This window comes from Embiotoca jacksoni, unplaced genomic scaffold (genome assembly GCF_022577435.1).
Source record: "Embiotoca jacksoni isolate LCO1_2020_lvr unplaced genomic scaffold, fEmbJac1.0.p SCAF_132, whole genome shotgun sequence".
In the NCBI taxonomy this organism is placed as follows: domain Eukaryota; kingdom Metazoa; phylum Chordata; class Actinopteri; family Embiotocidae; genus Embiotoca; species Embiotoca jacksoni.
In genome coordinates, this window is record NW_027185266.1 from 50,001 (window position 1) to 72,548 (window position 22,548).

Below are 22,548 nucleotides of genomic sequence, written 5' to 3' on the forward strand. Positions count from 1 at the left end.
GAGGTGGTAAAAGCATTTGTGAAGGAATCGATTCGTTTCTGATTATTAAGGGATATTTCTTTACGCCCCGGGATCAGAGTGGACGTGTTAATCCGCCTCAGAGAGCGAGAGGAGCGGTGCGGTATTTGCCCGCCGCCCGGTGTTAATTTCACACCCTGGCCGTTACTGTTTGCTCGGGGTTTCTGGAAAAACAAACAGAAGAGCTGCGATAAGGAGGGAAGGAGGACGACGGAGGGGGAGGCGGGGTGGGTGGAGGAGAGCGGGGGGACATAGGCTCGAAATCCACGAAGGACCGCGACGAAAGATTTATGATTATGTCCTGTTCTATTCACCGTAGCGACAGGATGAGTTTCATAATAATCAGTGCAATCGTTTCAAATCGACTTCGATCGATGGGAAATGACGGCAATTTGGTCGTAATAACAAAATGACTCCTACCAAAAAAAAAAAAAAAAATCAATGAAACACAACGAGCGTCGATGTTCCACGGCCTTCGGCGTGATGTCAGCGAAATGTCTCTTAAGAGCTCCGTTTGCCTTCCAGCAAACCTTCGAACCGCTTTAAAGAATTTCCTCTGGGATTTACGACCTGTTCTGAATCAAGCTGTGAAAGAAAATATGAAAACGCTGCCACGCGCTTTAAACAGCTGAGTGATCTTTTCCCGAGTCGAAACTTATAAAGGGAAAAAAAAAAAAACGGCTCGCGGCTCGGTGACTGCCAAGCTCTCGCAGTTTAGAAAAAAAAAAAAAGGTGAGGAAGTGCTTTTTCAACTTTCCTTTTTAAAAATTTTTTTTGTATAGGTTTCTGATTGGCAGCAGTACTCACCTATTAGAAATCAATTTTAGCTTGACTGGCTGCCAGCTGTGTTTTTTTTGATAGGATTTCGGCGAACCGCTGGGGGGAAAATAGGAACGTTATTATACGATAAAACCAGCTTGGAAATTGTGCACCTGTCGGCACATGTTGATTCATGCCTTTTTTTAAGTGGAGCCTTGTTTGGAGAAAAAAAAAAAAAGGCAACACCATTTTCGTTGCATGCTCGTTTGACACTTATATTATCGTTTTTTATATATAATATCATCTTTAATAGCATATTTTCGTGTTGCCAACTATAAATAAAATATGAAATATCTTATATATTTTATACGATACTGTATTACATATATATATATATAGAGCTCCGCCCTCCATGAAACACAGAGATCAGAGGATGTAAACTACCACGACCAAACCACAGCAGAAACTCTCAGGCAGAGCTGAAAACAAGTCAGGTGCTTCTGAATTAAGTAAATAAGTAAATAACATGACTCAATATTTTTGCAGATTGCATTGACTTCCTTTTTTCAAATTAAAAGCTCTCTAGTTTCACACAAGGTCCAACCATAGACTAAGTTTTGACCTCGACGGGGGAGGAGGGGGGGGTCAACACAATCGTGTCGCTGCCATCAAATTCCAAAAAAAGCACATATTTTTCATAAAGCAAGACAAATTTCACAGTTTCAACGTTTGATGGTTTTTCTTTGGGTTTATTTTCGATACAAAATATGTGTTTATGTGATTTGCCAAATCCTCGTGTTCTGTTTTTATTCACACTTTAGTGTCCAAACTTTTTTCGGAATCGGGGTCGTGCAAAGGTACTTTTGCATATTTAATAAGAAAAAGTATTCTATTTGTATTTGTATTTGTATTTTTTTTGTACTCACCTTTCCAACCTGTTTCCTTTAAGGAGTGAATTTTGATCTTAAGTTTTATCTTAACATTTGCATATAGTTGCAAAACAGGTTTATCTTAACTACGATTTATTAAGAGTTTTTTAAATGTAATTTTTTTTCCACGTGATTGAATGTAATATATACAATAATATTCTTTTTGCCATAAACTTTCCATTTCAAAAAGCAACCGTGGAGGCATGACGTCACTAACGCGGCATCTGTATCTGCCTCCGTTGGCTGTTTGGGTCCGATAAAAGTTTTGGGAGTTGTAACTCAGTCACGCTTCCCCCGACCGTACAATCCTCGCATACCTCAGAATCACAGAATCATATCCGTCTTGTCCCCCTTTCAGACTTCAACTTTACATAAATGGCAGAGTTCCTGTCCCTCGGACCCGTCCATGTATCCCGGCTCGATCATCTGCTCTGGTGATCCGCGGCGACACTTTTAACTGTGATGGAGGCCGCTAGCGCGAACTCGTTGCGGCTTTTACATCTAAATGCTAATTGAGGTCGTGGCGGCATGTAGTAAAAAAAAAAAAAGTCTCGGCTTTGTTTGTGCAGTCGAGACACTTGCAACATATTTCGACGTTCTACAGGTGGAGTGTTTTCTCATCTGCTTCCATTTTTTGTCATATGACAAAACATAATATTGGAAACTTCCTGTAACAACTTCGCCACTGTGAAGTCAAAGTTTTGTAAATGTACTCAATCAGTTTGCATTAAGCGGTGACCAGCGGCGACGACGTCACCCGTTGGTTCGTGAACGGCCGCTGTGAAGCCTCGAGTTCGGATTTTATCCGGCGCCATCTTTTGGAGCAGGAAGTGACCATATTTGGACGAGCTGGGTGGGTGGGAGGAGCTAGCGGTGGATCTGACTCGATCTGATTGGAAAACCCCGGCGATACTACGTCCCCGCCCACCGGCAGTTGACGGGCCTGTCAATCAAACAGACACGCCCCCCCCAAAAAACACATCTTTTTGAGGTTTTTTTTTCAAATGAATGAGGGATTATTTTCAGATGGACCTCCAGAAAACGAATCAGAAGGAGCGACTTTAGCTAAACAACAACCGAGATAACTTTTATTGAGTTCATATTTCATGAGACAAGTTGAATGGGAGTCTATGGAGGCTTTTTGGAGCCGACCTCTAGTGGCACTCGATGGTACTGCAGCCTCCGCATCAGCCTCATTTTTCAGACCCGCAAGCTACTTCCACTTTTTATACCCCGTTTATGGTCAGAACTGAATTGACATTCATTTGAACCTTTTTATAAATTGTGTAATATTTTCTATTATCACCTTTTTGGTCAATAACTTTCTCACCTATTGATCATAAACACTTTTACAATTTTCCCCCTCACATACACACCTTGTAGTTTGTAGACATGCAACTTGTCTTTTGTTCCATTACCGGTTCAGACTAAAATCTCGACTATTTAACCGCTTGTCATGTTTATCGGACTTTTCTGACATCAAGTTAACTTTAATTTGGGTTAAAACCTTTGTTTACGACCCCAATTTTCCCATCAGCCTTAGATGTGTCGCCTCACTGAGCTGTCAAATATCCATTGAGGGAAACACCATCATGCATGTTTCCAAAGTAAAGAACCGCTTCAGTGAATCAAATATTATCTACAGTCCACACGCCACTAAAAAAAACACAACTTTTTTTTTTTTTTGATGATGGCGTCTTACAGGCAAAGCCATAAATGTTCCTGTCAGGATCGAGATAAGAGCGACTTTTTTTTTTCTTTCTTTTACGTGAAGTGAAGCCAAAAGCAGGTTTGGTTGGGAATAACTGAAAGAAAAGACGGGACTTTTATAGCTTCACAAATTGAGTGACATGGAAGTCGACAGCTGTCAGGTGGAGACGTACACTTGTAAATGAACTCAAAATATACCGTACCCCTCCGGCAGCGCTGGCCTGATGGTTAAAAACCAGCGTCACACTCCGACATTGAATTTTTCTCACTCGTTTTACAAGCACGATGGATGTAAATATACTTGTTCATTTACTTTCCTTCGAAGTGTTTGAGTTGGACAGTCAAGATTGTTTCTCTCCTTGGAAACATCGTTTTTTTTTTTTCCCCCCCCTTTTTCGATGACACAAATCAATTCGCCGCGCTTCTTTACTTTCCCACCATCGAAAAAACAGCAACCTTCTATTGGTTTTAATTAGCTGAAAAATAAAGAGCGACGCAGAGGTGAGACTGACGTTTTGTTTCTAGCTGTCGAACAAGAAAAAGCGTGAAATTGGTGTGAAATCTGTAAAAATAAAACGTGTAGTTTGAAAGCCTGAATCTTAATATTCTGTTGTTTAGGGGCGCTTGACGCCTTTTTACACTTTTGTGTCTGCATTTCTAGAATTGCTAGATTTCTAGAATTTCTTTAATTAAGATGCTTTTTTTGTGCCGAGCATGCGTTTTTTTTTTCTTCCTTTTTTCCAGTTGCCGAAAGTTCCAAAAATGTTCCCCAACCGTCCAAATATCAGAGCTGCCGCTCTCCATTAGAGATGTTTTTAGCCCACTCCTGCGGTTGAGGTTTTGTACGGCCGAAAAAGTAATTTGATTGAAAACAGCTGCTAAACAAAAACCCTTTCAAAAAACAAATGAGAGAAAACCAGCAGCTTGCGCCTCTCTTATTTATTGAAGCCATTTCAATGTTCGCCGGTGTTTCTCTCCCTCCCTCTTCTCGGGTTTGTGAGGATATGAGACAAAGTGAGCTCCTAAAGGCACATTTTTTTAGGCACAGGAAACATTATTATCTATTTAATAAGCCGGTATTTATTTATTTATTTGTACAGCGCCGGTGAAAAGTTTGGGTGAATCTTTTATTGACGCTATTCTTTTATATTTAACTTGGACAAGGACCCAAAAGCAGACCACAGGATCGGGTGTTTTGAAAAGTATAGGCAGGTAGGGTTGAGCGGTGGGAGGCCTGTGGCTGGTGTGAGCGGTGAGGATGCTGATGGAACGAGGCAAGCTCGTTGGACGAAGGTGACAGCAAGGGCAGGAAGTGATCCTGAGCACGAGGAAAAACACACAGGAGAAGAGAGGACGAAGATTCGGCCCACCAAACGGACGAACACTGGAGAGGGCTCGATTCGAGATTACCAAGAAGGAATATCTTAACCAGCCTGACGAGAAGCAGTTTTATCTGCAGTGTCTGACCGTCGGTTGTGTTGCAGCCTTATTCAGTTGCCGTGGTAACCCGTATCATGGCATGGAAGGAAAAACTCCCTTTTAACAGGAAGTAAAACCTCCAACAGTAGGAAGGAAAAACTCCCTTTTAACAGGAAGAAAAACCTCCCAACAGCAGGAAGGAAAAACTCCCTTTGAACAGGAAGTAAAACCTCCCAATAGTAGGAAGGAAAAACTTCCTTTAAACAGGAAGTAAAACCTCCAACAGTAGGAAGGAAAAACTGCCTTTTAACAGGAAGTAAAACCTCCAACAGCAGGAAGGAAAAACTCCCTTTAAACAGGAAGAAAAACCTCCAACAGTAGGAAGGAAAAACTCCTTTTTAACAGGAGGTAAAACCTCCAACAGTGGGAAGGAAAAACTGCCTTTTAACAGGAAGTAAAACCTCCAACAGCAGGAAGGAAAAACTCCCTTTAAACAGGAAGAAAAACCTCCGACAGTAGGAAGGAAAAACTCCTTTTTAACAGGAGGTAAAACCTCCAACAGTAGGAAGGAAAAACTGCCTTTTAACAGGAAGTAAAACCTCCAACAGCAGGAAGGAAAAACTCCCTTTAAACAGGAAGAAAAACCTCCAACAGTAGGAAGGAAAAACTCCTTTTTAACAGGAGGTAAATCCTCCAACAGTAGGAAGGAAAAACTCCTTTTTAACAGGAGGTAAAACCTCCAACAGTAGGAAGGAAAAACTGCCTTTTAACAGGAAGTAAAACCTCCAACAGCAGGAAGGAAAAACTCCCTTTAAACAGGAAGAAAAACCTCCAACAGTAGGAAGGAAAAACTCCTTTTTAACAGGAGGTAAAACCTCCAACAGTAGGAAGGAAAAACTCCCTTTAAACAGGAAGAAAAACCTCCAACAGTAGGAAGGAAAAACTGCCTTTTAACAGGAAGTAAAACCTCCAACAGCAGGAAGGAAAAACTCCCTTTAAACAGGAAGAAAAACCTCCAACAGTAGGAAGGAAAAACTCCTTTTTAACAGGAGGTAAAACCTCCAACAGTGGGAAGGAAAAACTGCCTTTTAACAGGAAGTAAAACCTCCAACAGCAGGAAGGAAAAACTCCCTTTAAACAGGAAGAAAAACCTCCGACAGTAGGAAGGAAAAACTCCTTTTTAACAGGAGGTAAAACCTCCAACAGTAGGAAGGAAAAACTGCCTTTTAACAGGAAGTAAAACCTCCAACAGCAGGAAGGAAAAACTCCCTTTAAACAGGAAGAAAAACCTCCAACAGTAGGAAGGAAAAACTCCTTTTTAACAGGAGGTAAAACCTCCAACAGAACCAGGCTTTGCCATCTTCTTGTAAGGGTTGGTGACCTCTAGTACCCATCAAGTACATGGTCGCCTAATGGAACACACATGGCCTCTTGATTGTATTTGGCCTCAGAGAACAACTCTCCCTCGACTGTCTGTCACGTCAATTAGCCGGTTGACAATTTAATTAAGCGTCGTATTAATTCAATTAATTACGGACGCAGGGCGTCCCTCCCTCCCTCCCCCGGGGGGAGGGAAGGGGGCAGGTTAATTTGCCAACTTGATCCGGTCGGTAATCCAGCGCAGATAAGAAACAACGCACACGGATGGCCTCGGACTTAAAATGACTATCTATCTTGTTCTATCAGCGAGTCAGTTAACAGTTGAGTTCAGACAGCTGACGTCTCGCGTCACTAAAACCTAAAATAAAAAAAATAATCATTTCAAGGCAGCTACTCAATCTGCCGCCAGCCCGGGAGAAGAAAAAGACGTGTTCCCATTAAATGTGTCACGTCGACTGGTATCTCAATGAAATCCAGACACTTGGAGGATGGAGGAGGCGTGATGGGTACCCGGTCACTGAGATGCGAGGGGTGGTGTTTTTGTTTGTTTGTTTGTTTTTTTGTCTTCCTCCTCTGCCGTCCTCAGATCAGATTGCGAAGCGTACGTCCCATCTTTTGTGTCATCTTTCCTCCCGTGGTGATTTAGTGTTTCTTTTTTTTTTTTTTTTTTTTTTTTTTTCAAAAAGGACCCCCGCTCGAAAATTCAATTACAGACGGCGACATCTTTAAAACATCTCTTGGATCCGGATTGAACCTTTAAGTAAAAAAACAACAACAACAGTGTCTTGCTACCACGGTATTCCCCCCCCTCCCCACCCCCCTCTTTACTCGTCGTCTAAACATGAATGGATAAAACTCTTGAGTTTTTAGAGTGAGGCTAAAAGACAGATGGAAATCACAACAGAAATATTTCCTTTTAAAAATATTCAGACATTCTTTGCGGATTATCTTCGATAACTTTTAATGAGGTTCCACCACGTTAGCGGTTCGGTGCAGGACGAGGCTGAGCGATGATGTAAAGGTCTGATGATTGCCTATTGATCCGATAACGAATGACCTCGAGGGGAAAAAAAAAATAGTGAGCTTGAAGTCAGGGACCGTTCAAAAAGTACCAACTCTCGTCAATAGCTGTCTCATTTAAAAATCTGAAATATTTTAATTCCTGCGCTTGGAGGACTAGCGCGGGGAAAAGCTCATTAAAAAGTTAGCGAAGATAATCCTCAAAGAAAAAACAAAACATGAGTTTCAGCCCTCGATGGTGTAATTGCTTGTATTTGAAATTTTTGGTTTAATTATGTGATATTTAGACAAGAGTCCATTTACGTAATAATAATTAAAAAAAAACTTAAATTGCTGCTCTGTAGTGTCAAAACCGATGCGTGAATATGATACATTCTATCATTTTGAGATTATTTTTTGACATGCATATACATACGAAATCAGACCCCCCCCCCCCCCGTGATACCGTTTCTTCTCCCGTGATACCGTGTCGCGTCGTCAGTTTAAGCCAAAACACGTTTCCCCTCTCCTCCTCTTTTTTTTTTTTTTTTAAAGGCGAATGGAATCATTATTTCTCACTGTTATCAAATAGAATCACCTCTGTGTGTCTGTCGAGTCTGGTTTTGATGAGACGATATCACCTTTTTTTTTTGGGGGGGGTTGGGGGGGGGGACAACACTTATATCAGAAATGAGTCAGCGATGTTTGAAATTCTGATGGCATGCCGGTGGAGGTCATTGCACTCGCTGGCATCAGTGTTTGCTGAAGATGAAAACACGCTTTTTTTTTTGTGTGTGTTTAGTTGTGTCCTACACACACTAGTTAGGCATGTGCAAAATGTGTGACATGACTGTGTGTGTGTGTGTGTGTGTGTGTGTGTGTGTGTGTGTGTGCGCGTGGAAGGAGATGAAAAGATACATAAGTGCAAAAAAAAACAAATCAGGACTGAAGCGTGCAGCGCGAGCAGCCTCTGATTTCACACTTATCTGTTGGCAGACGCAGAGAACAGGCTGCCCTTCATATTACCCCCGAAACCCCGGTGGTACAGGAGGGTTTTTATTTTTAATCTTTCGCTATTTAAAATTATTAAAAAAAAAATAAAAAAAAAAATTCCCTCCTTATGTGCAACAACGTTCGTCAGAATGAGGAAAGCGAAGCGTGAAACCGATATTCGTTCCAGGACTTTAAGACCCAAATTAATCAGATAAAGATCCCAGTTTTTTGTTGTTGTTGTTTTTTTTTAAACACAAACATATTTTTGGACTTGTATGATTTCTGACAACTTCAAGTGTTACAACCGATCCGCTGTGCTTTTGTAAACAAGCCCGCCACTTGCACTGTTTCACCAGTAGGGGGCAGTGCAGAAAACCACGACAACAACAAGGCGACAACAACGTGTCTCTGGCTAAACATAAAAAGCTGATACGTTTGCCGAATGCTACTTTAAACTCAAGCCGGCGAGTTCTGCCGTTTTATTTTGAAAGGCGTCGGCACGTTCGTTTGAAATGGCGAACGCTCGTGATTTCGACATTTTGATATCGCAACTGGAGGAGTACTTCCTTATTTTGTAATAAACGCAGAAAATTGTTAATTTCATACTTTTTCTGTCGTCCGTCGGCGGCCTGACAAGCGAAATTAAAAAAAAAGCTTTTATAAGTAATAGCATTACCGCTCTTCGGCCGGCTTTTTATTCACGCGGCAAAGAAAAATCTCAAACGTCTGCTTGCTGAATAGAGTTTATGAGCACGGATGTGTGTGTGTGTGTGTACACTTTTTGAATGATTCTTCACTTCTAAGTAAAGACCAGTGTTTTGTGGCGGTTTTCGAGTGGTTCATCTTGAGAGTTTAATTACAGGGAAAAACACCCGAGGAACTGTGTGCGGAAAATATAAAGGGAGAGCTGGTCGCTCAAATGGACAAGAGGGAGATTTATTATTATTTTATTTTTTCAATGGGTGTGTGTGGGCAGCGTGGAGAAAGGAAGTGTGTGTGTGTGTGTGTAGTTTAACATTATAATGTGCATATGTCTCCTTTTTTATGGTATTTTGTTCGTCCGTGTTCATCTGCGGTTTTCTTCACTTATCGCCTGCATTCATGTAATAACGTCGACTTCCAACACACACACACACACACACACACACACACACACACACACACACACTCTGCCCCGGTGTGGAGAATGACTCAATATCAGGCCTCCAGGACTACGCCGAGCGGCTCGGGTGGAGGGGCAGGAAAACGTAGACAGAGGATGGAAAATAAGGAACGTAAGAGGAGAATTGAATGCGAGAGAATGAGAGTAGGTGGGAGACGGTGGGAGTGTAATAACCGAGAGGAAGTGTGGAAAATGAGACACCGATAGGAAGAAGGCTTTGCGCAGAAAGATTGATAACAGAATTTTTTTTTTTTTATTATTATAATTTTAGAAAAAAGCATGTTTTTCTTTTCTCACTTTTCTTCCAGTGTTGTGTTTTTTTTGTATTTTTTTTTTTTTTGTATTTGTAATGCCTTTTAGACGCGGGGGCTGGCTGGTACCTCCTGCCATGCGTGGTTGTAATAATCCAGGAGAGGTGATTTCTGCAGGAGAGACTCGTAATGTCATCTGTACATGATCCCCCCCCCCCCTTTGCAAAACCATAAAGAAAAAGGTTCATTTGAAATAAAACGGTCTTTACTTTGCAGATCTATTGTCTGTGTCCCTGCCGCCGTCTCCGCCAATTTCTCTCGCACTTTCTCGTAATTACTGCTCGACATGCTAAATCAAGCGTTGCCTCAAAAAAAAAAAAGAAAGAGAGTCTAGATTAGCTGATCTTAAACTATGATATTTCTAATAAAACTGCGTGCGTGTGAAGGTCACTTTCAAAATCAGGGTTAAATTAAAGTAATTGAACTGTTGGGAAATAATGTGGGAAAAAGAACATTTTGCACATAAAACAATATTCGTCAAATTAAAAATGTGCGTCATTCCGGAGAGCTCCGCCAAAAGTAATTAAACGTAATCAGGCGCGTGACGTCAATTTTTCGATAAATTGGTTGAAATATGTTGTTAAAAGTAGTAGAAGGTTGAAATAGTCAGCGAAAAGTAGTTGAAGGTAGTTAGCTGAAGAGCTCAGCGTGATGTATAAATGCTTGAAATGATTAATTCAAGTCGCTGACACGAATAACTAGAAGGAATAAATGTTTGAAACACTTTACCAGTTCGGTAAAAGTAATAGATAAACGCTTCTAATGGTGAACTAACATGTCTGCTGAAAGCAATAAATGGTTAAAGGGCTTCATTAATAGTAATAAATGGTCAGAGTAATTAGTTAAACTAATGTATAAATGTTTTTTAATGTTTAAACTAAAATTGCTAAACAGGTAAAAAAAAAAAACCAATTACTTAACGCAATAAATGGTTGAAACGCTTTAATAAATGTAATAAATAGTCCGAATAATTCGTTAAAGTAACAGATAAACGCTACTAATAGGTAACTAAAATTGCAAAACAGTTGACAGAGATTACTAAATGGTTGAAAGACTTCAATAAAGGTAATACATGTTCATAATACTTAGTTAAAGCAACGGATAAAAAAAACCTCTCATGGTTAACTAACACTGCGAAGGTCAGTGCTGAGGTCAGGCAGGACTTCTCACCCGGCAACCATCTTCTTCATGGAAATATTTTTTTTTCCCCCCCACATTTTTGACAACATACTTGCAAAGTAATACCTGTTATTTTTTTTCTCATTCAGCACCGCGTACGATGGGAATCGACCTTTATATTGACCCGTATCTTCACCCTTCACAAAACACTGCTCGTCTCTCTCTCCGGCGATAAACGTGTCGAATCTCGCCGCGCGGTCGTCATTGTAATTCTAATTAAAAAAAACCTCGTGACGTCCGAGGACGTCCGGTTCAAAGCGCCGCTCTCGTTTCTTTCTCAGACAGGGAAACCACCGGTGGAGAATTTGTTCTCGGACCTGTGCGATGGACGACGCCTGCTGGAGCTGCTGGAGGGCCTGACGGGACACGGGCTGGTACGAACGCACGCACACGCACACACACACACACACACACACACACACACACACACCAGGACATACAGCAGCGTTTTATGACACTGCTAAATGGCTCCTTCGGCATCAGAGGTGAACAGCGTGAAGCAGAAGATGTCGGTACACACCCGGCCAACACTGAGTCCTGCGGTCCATCCTTCCTCTATCGAGGAGCTGCAAAACGTGTCGATTCGACTTTTACGTGATCATTTTCGAGTGCCGGTGAGCGTTTTCCAATATTTTCCCGAACCTCAGTTCTTGTTGCACAGTGCCAAAGATTTAAACAAAAACAACAACAACAACAACCCTGAACCAATCTGGGAAAGGAATAGAAAGAGCGAGAGCACACACACACATCAGCCCACAGTCTTAATCAAACTTCTCCTCCCACCTTGTTGTTCTTTTCCCCTCCAGCTCTCCTCACCTCCTCATCTTCCTCCTCCTCCTCCTCCTCCTCTGTCTGGCTGCTCTCTCTCCTAATCTCCCTCACACTTTCTCTTCGTCTTTACACCTCTCTCCATCCTCCTCCTCGTCTCCATCTCAGAAAGACACCGTGACCTTTGCCTCTTTTTTTTGTTGTTGTTTGATACCATCTCCTCATGGTAATGGGAAAACGCACACAGACAGACGCACACTTTTATTGTAATGTGGCCATTTGTAGCGCTCTCGGACGCCCCTGAGCAAGGTCTGTTTATGCCTCAATAATCTCCTCCTGTCTGCTCTCTCTCTCTGTGTGTGTGTGTGTGTGTGTGTGTGTGTGTGTGTGCGTGCGCAGGTGAGGCTGGAGAGAGGATTCACACGCGTCCACTCGCTCAACAATGTCAACCGCGCTCTGCAGATCCTGCAGAAGAACAACGTGAGTGTCGCTCTTCACGCCGCCGTCGCACGGGACGCGACGTTAAAATCCGCGGCGGGACCCGAGGGAACAGTCGAGGGGAATAAAACGCTGAGTTTCGCCGCTTCGGTGGCCGCGAATCCGGCACGAGGCGGATTCGGCGAAGAACCGCGGTCGGCCGAACGCTTTCGAAAGTTTCGCTCGGTTCGCGAAAAAAAAGGCCGAGTCTCAAAATCTGGTGATCTGGTTGAGTCCGCGGCGGGTCACTTCTTCTTCTTCTTCTCCTCAAAAACCGCCGAGCACAAACACCTTAACGGGGGTGGTGGGGGGTGGGGGAGGAAGGTGCGCGTCAGAAACGCGTCAAGCCGTCGCGAGCGCTCTCGTTTCCCTGACGACCGCCGCGGACACGAGGAACAGCGAGCGACTCGGCGCGTAAAACACTCGGGACACGCGTGCGGGGAAATTACAGCGACGCATGTAATTCGGAGAACTTCAAGTTGGAGGAGAGCAAGCGTGAGAAGTTCAGCTTTGTTCCCGTACACCTTCAGCCTCGTCTGGGTTTTTTTTTTTTTTTTTTTATTAAATACTTTATTCTGCCGTCTAAGAAAGATTTTTTTATTGTTTTCTTCATCCCCTCCTTTATGTCACCTTCGCTTCTGTTTGCATCCGTTTGCTCTGACTCACCTCGACACCTCCTTCCTGTATCCTCCATCCTCCCCTCGCGCGTCCCCTTCTCCTCTATATATAGTCCAGAGGTTATTCCTGGCAAGAGATTTGTATAAATGTGGCATTTTAAAAAAAATAATAATAATAATATTAGAGCAGTATAAAGCGTGACAGATAACTTGTTTTAGTTTTTATCCGTGAGGGTGCATTAGATTAAAGGAACAGTTTGACTTTCCTCTGCTGTTAAATGTTTCCTTTCATAGATACATGTGAAAATATGTATTAATAGAACTTTTAACTGACCTTTTTTTTATTATTATTATTTTTTTTACATCAAAGCTTTCTCTTCACGTGTAAATGTATCATTTGAAATTCATAAGAAGTTTTTTTTTTTCATCTCAGGCTCGATGCCTCGGTGTTTTTTTTTTTTTTTGTTACACAGCAGTCAGAGGAACTCGTACAGCAACTTCCGATGATTTATTTTCCAAGTTGTTATCCGTCATGTCTGTGGCATCACTGGACACCTTCGAGGTGAAAGGCCGACGCACCTTTCCACCGGGAAGGAGAGCAAAGCGATGCCGGCGCTCTTTAATTGAGCATCTCTGCAGACGACGGCTGTTACTGGGAATATATTTCTCTTTACAACGACGCCCCTGAAGCGTTTTCGAAATTTCGAGTTCCTCGTCGCACCGTCTCACCTCAAACTCCTCGTACCCCCCCCCCCCCCCTCCAAAAAAAAAAAAAAAAAAAAAACGCCTCGTCAGCCGTTTTGTGTCTCGACATTAACGCCATATTTGATTTCTTTTTTTTAACACCATTGCTTTGCCAACACGCTGCTGCACACGGGGCAAAGTAATAATGTTAAAAAAATAACTACTAAATTGCAGGGAATTTTAGAAACTCTTTTCCAGACAGAAAGAAGTCAGAGATTTTTTTATTTTTATTTTTGTTGTTGTAATATCGGGGAATTTGTCGTTGCACGTTTCAAATTTGTAGTTGCCTTTTATCAAAGTGTGATATTTTCCATGTATGTAGCCATGACGTTAGTTAGCCAGTTATTGTCGGTGTATGACGTCAGCCGGTTTTTCTTGTCCATGTGCGGGTCCTTTAAATTTCAGCTTTTTAGTCGGTTAAAAAAAAAAAAAAGTCTGTGAGAAATGTTGGGGAATTAGATGTTTGACAGGTGACCAGAAATGACAAGTACATACTGCCTCCTCAGCAAAAAAAAAACCAACCTCAGGATCCACCGAGTTCGGATGTTTGCGAACGAACCGCGATGAGTTTTTGATTTAGTTTTTGTTCCTTCTCCTCCAGGTTGAATTGGTGAATATCGGCGCGTCGGACATCGTCGATGGGAATCACAAACTGATCCTCGGGCTCATCTGGAGCATCATTCTCCACTGGCAGGTGCGTTTTACGGCATCAGCTGCGTTCATAATTTCTTTTTTTTTTTGGGGGGGGGGGGTACCTTTCCTTTACCTCGACCTCTCGGGGGAGGGGGAGGGGGGGGATTTGATTCAACTCACCGAAAGAAAAACTGAAAAAAGGAGCCGCTCGGTCTCCCCGCAACTCTTAATTACATGTGTGTACATTTCACTGTGTAATTACGCCACATTCGGCGGCGCCTTTTCAGAGGGCGACGCAGTCGAGACAAACGAGCTGCGAGGAAGATTGCTGCACTTGAGTACAAAAAAAAACAAAAAAAAATCAATAAAAACAATCTTCAGAATACTCAAAGTGAACCAGCTGCGGCGTCGGTGGTTTGTCGTCCGCTCCGGAAAAACTTGCCGATCCGCCGTTTATCCGGTCAGCGTCGTCCAGCCGGAGAAGTTCGGGCCGCCCGTTCGATCGGTGTTCGCAGGGAACCGGAGGAACAAACGACGAAGGGCGGAAGAAAGGGAAGCGTTTCTTTTCTCGTTCGAGGCGGACGTCGGTACTTCGCAGCGAGAACGTCGTCACAGCGTGAGCTTTGAAACTCGCCCCCCGAAGGTCTCCGTCGTCGCCGATTGTCATCGAGATCTTTGCGTTCCCGGTCGGAAGTTCCTCTGAGGTACGTCGCCGTATTTAGTCAGACGGACATATCGCAACACGTATGCGCGACATAAGTCAAACCAAGACTTTGAAACATTTTTGTTTTCCAATATCCGACATTAGATATCATCCAGTCAATTATTAAAGTGGTCTGTAGGATTGAGTGACATCTAGTGGTGAGTTTGAGGACTGCAACCAGCTGGACTCGCGTGATTAAATACAGATGAAAACACAATTATCCATTTTTCTGTCAAGTTTCTGTCGATAGATCCGCCGAAATCCTACAAAATGAACCTTTAAATGAACCGAATAGAAAAAAACAACATGAATGTAATTCACTGGACAAACGTGAGAGTATTTCTAAAAAGCATTAAAAAAAAAAAAAGGAAAAAAAAAAGCTCCCTCCATCTTAAATAATGTCTTTGCCGTCGTTTTATTGACAAGCTTGTTTTCACAAATTAAAAGCAACTGTGTCATTTATTATCTTTAACCTACTCCGTCTTTAATACTCCCAATTTCATGTCCAGAATGACATTTACTTTTTATTATTTATCTTATTTATCTAGTTCCACGTTATGCGGTCCGTAGCCGCAAAAATGTCAATACTTCAAAAATAATCCACATTTAAAATTGAAACATTTCTATTTGACTCCACCCCCCCCCCCCCCCCCCAACCATCTTGATGAATATCCTAAATTTGGATCGACGGTGAATTTATGTCTTCGTGTCTCCCGACCTGAAAACCATAAACCAAGCGCAGGTCCAACACATCCAGCAGCCACATTGATGCAAAAAAAAACCCAAAACAATAACAACAAAAAAACAAAGGACAAGGATGCTCGCAAAAATGTCCTTTAATGTTCCGTTTTTTTTCCATCACGTCTTGTATTTATTTATATATATTTTTTGCTGCCTTCTTTCATCTCCCTCCAATTCAGACACATCAAAACCTCCACTGTTGCCTGTGTGACTCCCCCCCTCCCTCCCCATAAGCTTTATTTAAAGGGGGCACAAAAAAACAAACAAGATTCTATCGCACGACGGACTTCGGCGAGTCGTTTTAACGGCTCGCGTTACGACGCCATTTTTATTTTTTTACAATTGCGTTTCATTCCTCATTAAGTCGAACGGATGCTAATGTCTCAATCGCGCTGGTTTTAGCGCAGACTTAATGACGCGATTAATAGCAAAAACACAACTCCATAATAAGGTGTGTGTGTGTGTGTGTGTGTGTGTGTGTTGAGTGTGTGTTTGCGGTTACGCATGTGGAAGTGCGTCTCTGTTATTGTGGGGAAGTGTGCCGGTCTGCGAGGGCTTTCTGTGTGAGTGGATTTCTGTGAAGGTAAAAGTGTGTGTGTGTGTGTGTGTGTGTGCGTTTGTGTTTGTCAAACCCCGCCTCCCTCCCTCCCTCCCTCTCTCCCCTTGACCCCCTCCCTCAAATTAAGGTGGAAATGCATGCAGTGACCTACTCCCAAATGAGTCCCCCTTCTTTACACCCGGCAGACTACATTCTGTGAGGAATCGCTAACAAACCTGAGTGGAGGTGTGTGTGTGTGTGTGTGTGTGTGTGTGTGTGTGTGTGTGTGTGTGTGAGCTCGTCTTGAGTCCCCTTGCTGGGAATTCACCTCGACACCCGAATTATACCGAACTCTATTAATAGGTTTAGTTGTGTGCGAGTGTGTGTGTGTGTGTGTGTGTGCGCGCCAGTGTGTCTGTGTGTGTGCGCGAGTGTGTGTGTGTGTGTGTGAGGTGTTAGACTTGGGCTGTTTTCTGGACTTTTTAAGGCTTATAACTGGATTTTTTTTTTTTTTGTCGTCCAACGTTCACCTGATCAACGGCCGATAAGTTGAACGCGTTCGATAAAGTCCTCCGACCCTCGCGACCAGTGTGATGTCCCTCTGGGAGATCAGAGAGAGGGAGGAAGGATGGAGGGAAGGCCTCGTTGGGAGATCAGAGAGAGGGAGGAAGGATGGAGGGAAGGATGGATGGATAGAGGGAGGGAGGGAAGGAGGGAGGAGGGAAGGATGGAGGGAGGGAGGGAGGGAGGAAGGATGGATGGACGTACTCTGAGGACATTCAGCATCATGCAAACATGCAAAAGATAAACAAAAACACGATTAACAGCATGACAGATTATTATTATTATTGTTATTATTGTTCTCCACGAGCTTGTCCTGTTGTCTCTGCAGAGAATCCGCCATTATTCCAGGAGATGACTCATCGTTTCATGTCCACGTCACACCACGTTAACTCCACCTCCCACTTTGACATTATTCACTGTTAAACTTGAAAAAGTGGATTTGGACTCGACTCAAATGTGCTCAAACCACCAGCTTTGAACCGTTCGCCTCCATCAAGACCTCCGTAGTCCCGGTTGCTTTTTTTTTCTTTTCTTTGCAACCTATTTTTTGTAATATGCGACAGAATAATAGCCTCAAGTCCTGCACATACAGTATTTAATACCGGGGAAGGAAACATGCTTAATAATACAAGTTGAGGTTATCTTTGAGTCTCGTCCTGTCCTGAATTTAGATGGAGAGGAGAGATTGAAATCCTCATAAAGCAATCCATCAGTTGTCCTGAAACTAATTATTTATCCGATCCTCGCGTGTGGTGTGTGTGTGTGTGTGTGTGTGTGTGTGTGTGTGTGTGTGTCAGAGAGAGCGACAGATAGAAAAGGTGAGGGTAAGATATGCATTAAGTAACGCGCAACCGGGCAGTGAAACGCTTCGCGCCTCCTCCCTCCGAGCCCCGACAAGTGATCCAGAACTGTCACTCACAGCTGCCAAAGAAACACACACGCACACACACTCGCACGCACACGCACACGCACACACACACCACACACACACACACACACACACACACAGGCTCCCGCACGGAAGGATATGCGTGCGAGTGTCCTTTGACTGTGCGCTTTTTTATTTTTCCATTTTTTTATCTTTCTCGGACGTTTAACGACGTCTCTCGTCGTCAAGGCGACCTCCCAGCCTCGTACGAGAAGTCCTCACTCGGTAGAATTTTCCACCACGTCCACTTTGGATTTTTATTTATTTTTTTTTTTTATTTTTTTTTTTTACACACTTTAGGAACTTAAGAAAACTGTCACCGCTCGACGGTCCATGTTTCATGGCGAATACAAATCTTAAATGTCTTGTGTGTTTTTGCGCAGGTAAAGGATGTGATGAAGGATTGATGGCGGGCCTACAGCAGACCAACAGTGAGAAGATTCTGCTGAGTTGGGTTCGTCAGAACACGCGCCAATACCCTCAGGTTGGTCCCTCTTCCGCTTCTTTTCTCGGGTAAAATTGATCATAAACAGAACTGGACTCAAAATATAGCAAATAATGGTAAATATATCATTTTACTTCCATCTGAAACCCATTTTTAGCCCTTTAAAGTATTCTATTGGCTTTATGCATTACAAGCTCGTGCTGGCAACGGAGGGGGAGGAAAAGGGGGTAGGGGGACGCTGCGTCCACCGGGGTCGGTCCTTTAATATCCATTATCTCCGTCCCCCAGGTCAACGTGGTTAACTTCTCCAGCAGCTGGAATGATGGATTGGCCTTCAACGCCCTCATCCACAGCCACAGGTACTGTAAAACTGGTGTGTGTGTGAGTGTGTGTGCACGCGTGTGTGTGTGTGTGTGTGTGTGTGTGTGTGTGTGTGTTGTGCGCGCGGTTGCGTGCGCGTTAGAGAAAGAAAACGAAGCACAAGAACAAACGGGGAACGTCAAAGCGGCAAGACGAGCGTCGGATCCCTCCAAACCGAACACATTTCATCAAATAGATATATTTTAAACCCCGTTCGGCACCGCGGTGGAAAAAAATAAAATCAGGAGACGAAGAAGGAGACAGAAGCGAACAGATATTAGAAATAACATTCAGAGGGGTTTTATTACTTGAATCTGAACTATTAATAAATAATAAAAGACCGATTGTCTTTTTAAGAAATAAAAAAACACCCAAAAAATGAAATACATATAAACACGCGTGAGGTTAGGAAGCCAATTTCCTTATTCTGACATATTTGATCCATTTTGTCCATCTTGATAAGTGTTATTGATTATTGATCAGTTACTATTTTGGGGGGATTTGTTTCTCTCTTTCTCTCTATCTTTCTAAAAAAAAACAACAACAAAAAACTTCAATAAAATATTTAAGTATATATAAAAAAATGAAATCTGTTTAGAAAGCTCAAGTTATGAAGTTACAAGGTATATATTGAAGGTACTCGTACTGTACTTCTACTTAATTCTTATGAAGTACTATATTTTCAGAAGGAAATATCGTTTTAACTGCATTTATTCAAAGACTTTTTTTTGATCAATTACTTCAGTCTGGGTCAAATTCAGGAACACAATGTAAATACAAAACAAAAAAAACAAAAAAAAAATCTTATAATTAATTTTGTTTTTTTTAAAAAGATTTGAGGACTAATGCATATGGAAATATAAATAGAGAAAAAGTAATAATGAGACAAATTTTTAAAGCTTTTTTATGAAAGAAGTATTAAAACCTGAAATGAATACAAAGTCAAATTAAAAGTCAAAGAAAACAATTCAAATCTGAGTCTCATAGGAGAAATGATTAAATAAAACTAAAACAATTGTGAAGCACGAATTGAGTTTTATTAATAATTTATAAATAAGTTTCATAACAATGATGAAAAAGGGAAATGCAAAGAGGACCAACTTCGATGAAAACACTCGTCGCCAAGCGCCCCCGAAAGAAAAAAAATTAACACCGCAGCCAGACGTCGCCGTGGAAACCAGCTCTCCAGTTTTTTTTTTTTTTTTTTTCGAAGTCGATGGTTCAAAACCGAACTCCCGAATTGGTTGCAAACTCTAATTGCGCTAATATCCTCGAGAGACCTTCTTGACGGTGACATCATCTCTCCGTGGACGTCAACCGGAAACCAAAATACTCCTCGGACACATTTTAAAAGCAGACGGGACCCGATGACGTTTTCCATCGTCGACGAACGTATTTGGTGTCGTTTCGAAAATTCGCTCTGAACTATATATAAATCCTCCTTCTGACTTTCTGCTGTCCATAAACGACCGTTGCCGTGTTCCCAATGACACACCTCATCGCAGATGGTGGGGAAAATGGCCGCCGTGACGTCGTTTGTGCCGTTCGGCCTTCACTCCCACAGAAAACAGTGGAATCAGACCCTCCTAATGCAACGCAACACGTCGCTGTGAAACCTGGTGGTGACTTCGTCGTGTGTGTGTGTGTGTGTGTGTGGTGTGGTGTGTGTGTGTGTGTGTGTGGTGTGTGTGTGTGTTTTGACCGTGGTTTCTCCCCCTCGTCCCGTCCAGACCGGAGCTGTTCGACTGGAGCTCCGTGGAGAAGGAAGACGTCGGCCATCGACAAGCTGGGAACACGCCTTCACCAAGGCAGAGCAACACCTGGGATAGAGAGGCTGCTGGACCCTGAGGGTAACTGAGACACACACACACACACACACACACACACCGCTAACTCCAGAGAAGAATATTCACGGCGAGTTAAAAGCTCCTCTCGTGTTTCGCGCTCGGGATGCGGTGTTGCCGCGGCGATCTGCTTGGCTTGAACGCGTCACTCCCACCTGCCCAAGTCGTTCACATCGTCTCGTAGAAACAGTTTGAAGAGATGCATCGACGTGGACTCTTCACGTCAGACAGGGAGTGAGTTAGAGAGTGAGTTAGAGAGTGAGTGAGTTAGAGAGTGAGTTAGAGAATGAGTGAGTTAGAGAGTGAGTTAGAGAGTGAGTGAGTGAGTTAGAGAGTGAGTAAAGAGTGAGTTAAAGAGTGTGTTAGCTAGAGAGTGAGTGAGTTAGAGTGAGTTAGAGAGTGAGTGAGTGAGTGAGTGAGTTAGAGAGTGAGTGAGTGAGTTAGATAGTGAGTGAGTTAGAGTGAGTGAGTTAGATAGTGAGTGAGTGAGTTAGATAGTGAGTGAGTTAGAGAGTGAGTGAGTGAGCGAGTTAGAGTGAGTGAGTGAGTTAGAGAGTGAGTGAGTTAGAGAGTGAGTGAGTGAGTGAGTGAGTGAGTTAGAGAGTGAGTGAGTGAGTTAGAGAGTGAGTGAGTTAGAGAGTGAGTGAGTTAGAGAGTAAGTGAGTGAGTGAGATAGAGAGTGAGTGAGTTAGAGAGTAAGTGAGTGAGTGAGTTAGAGTGAGTGAGTTAGATAGTGAGTGAGTGAGTAGATAGTGAGTGAGTTAGAGAGTGAGTGAGTGAGTGAGTTAGAGTGAGTGAGTGAGTTAGAGAGTGAGTGAGTTAGAGAGTGAGTGAGTGAGTGAGTGAGTGATGTGAGTGAGTTAGAGAGTGAGTGAGTGAGTTAGAGAGTGAGTGAGTTAGAGAGTGAGTGAGTTAGAGAGTAAGTGAGTGAGTGAGTTAGAGAGTGAGTGAGTTAGAGAGTAAGTGAGTGAGTGAGTGAGTGAGTGAGTTAGAGAGTGTGTGGGGTGTTGGGTGTGTGTGTGTGGGGGGGGGGGAGTGACGGGAGGTGGGGCTGTCATGCACGTCCTGTTATCACGCCGTGTTCCTTTTTCTTTTTCTTTCCACATAAAACACACATTCCAAGCAGTAGTCAGTCGGACGACCTCCTCGTCCAGACTGGTTAGTCGATGGTCTCCTGTAGGTACAACAAGGTTCAGAACACCACGGCAATTATGTTTCTGATCAATTGGTACCACTGGGCCTTAATGTAACCTGAGCTACTCCTGCCAATCAGGCAAAGCCTTCCTCATCCTTCATCCCTCATCCCTGGCAGGTGAGGTCAGACACGTGTCATTACCACACACACAGACACACACACACACACACACACACACACACACACACACACACACACACACACACAAACCCGCCACGGTCGTCTGTGATCTGGGAAACGCTCACGACGGATACCTTGTAGTTCCTTCTCTTCTCGCCAGTCTCTCATTTACATCACTCAGTCGGCGTGAATGTAAACATACATATTGTTAAAAAAAAACTGTTCTTCAAATGTACTTTTAAAGGCGTGTCTACTTCACATTTTGCCGCGATACCACATTGCAACTCTTGAAGTCATGACTGAATAACTTAAGAAGAATCTAATTTCTAAATCACAATCTAAATATCACTGAAACTCAGGATTTTCAAGGGGATCATTTAAGAAGCTATTTAAATCCAAAACTAATGACATTTCCACTGTGTTCGTTTACAGAGGGATGTAATTACTGTGACGCAAACACACACACACACACACACACACACACACACACACACACACACACACACACACACACACACAAGCAGAGGCCTGCAGCACACATACTGTACGCACGCATCCATGTACTGTACACTGTGACACACACACTCAAACACAAACAAGCCGAGTGTTGACACACTACACACACACACACATACACACACACGACACACACACACACACACACACACACACACACACACACACACACAGAGCGGGTAGCCTCATAAGTATGCACATCCATGTAGGGAAGCAGCGGTGAAATGATTAAAATGGAGATCGTGGGACGGAAACACGGAGTGGGACTAAACAAGTAAGGTGTGTGTGCGCGCACACACACACACACACACACACACACACACACACACACACACACACACACACACACACTTTGGACACACACTTACAGATGGCAGTATTATTTATGGAGCTGTTTGTCTTCCTCAGCCGAACAATAACATCCTCAGATTTCTCTGTGATAAATCAGTATTCCAGCCAAATGTTGTAACACACATACACACACTTTGGTTCCTGG

The 22,548-nt window shown here is 42.9% G+C and overlaps 1 protein-coding gene across 1 annotated transcript in view; it reads left to right on the top strand.

Annotated features, from left to right (window-relative positions):
* The window catches only part of LOC138196809 (dystrophin-like), a 137,202-nt gene that overhangs the window by 16,999 nt on the left and 97,655 nt on the right, over positions 1–22,548 (top strand). Inside the window, 10 exon segments of the mRNA XM_069147172.1 lie at positions 11,141–11,233; positions 12,027–12,107; positions 14,067–14,159; positions 17,956–17,974; positions 17,977–18,056; positions 18,306–18,376; positions 20,108–20,141; positions 20,143–20,166; positions 20,168–20,195; positions 20,198–20,227. Of these exon segments, the coding sequence (XP_069003273.1) occupies positions 11,141–11,233; positions 12,027–12,107; positions 14,067–14,159; positions 17,956–17,974; positions 17,977–18,056; positions 18,306–18,376; positions 20,108–20,141; positions 20,143–20,166; positions 20,168–20,195; positions 20,198–20,227 (553 nt within the window).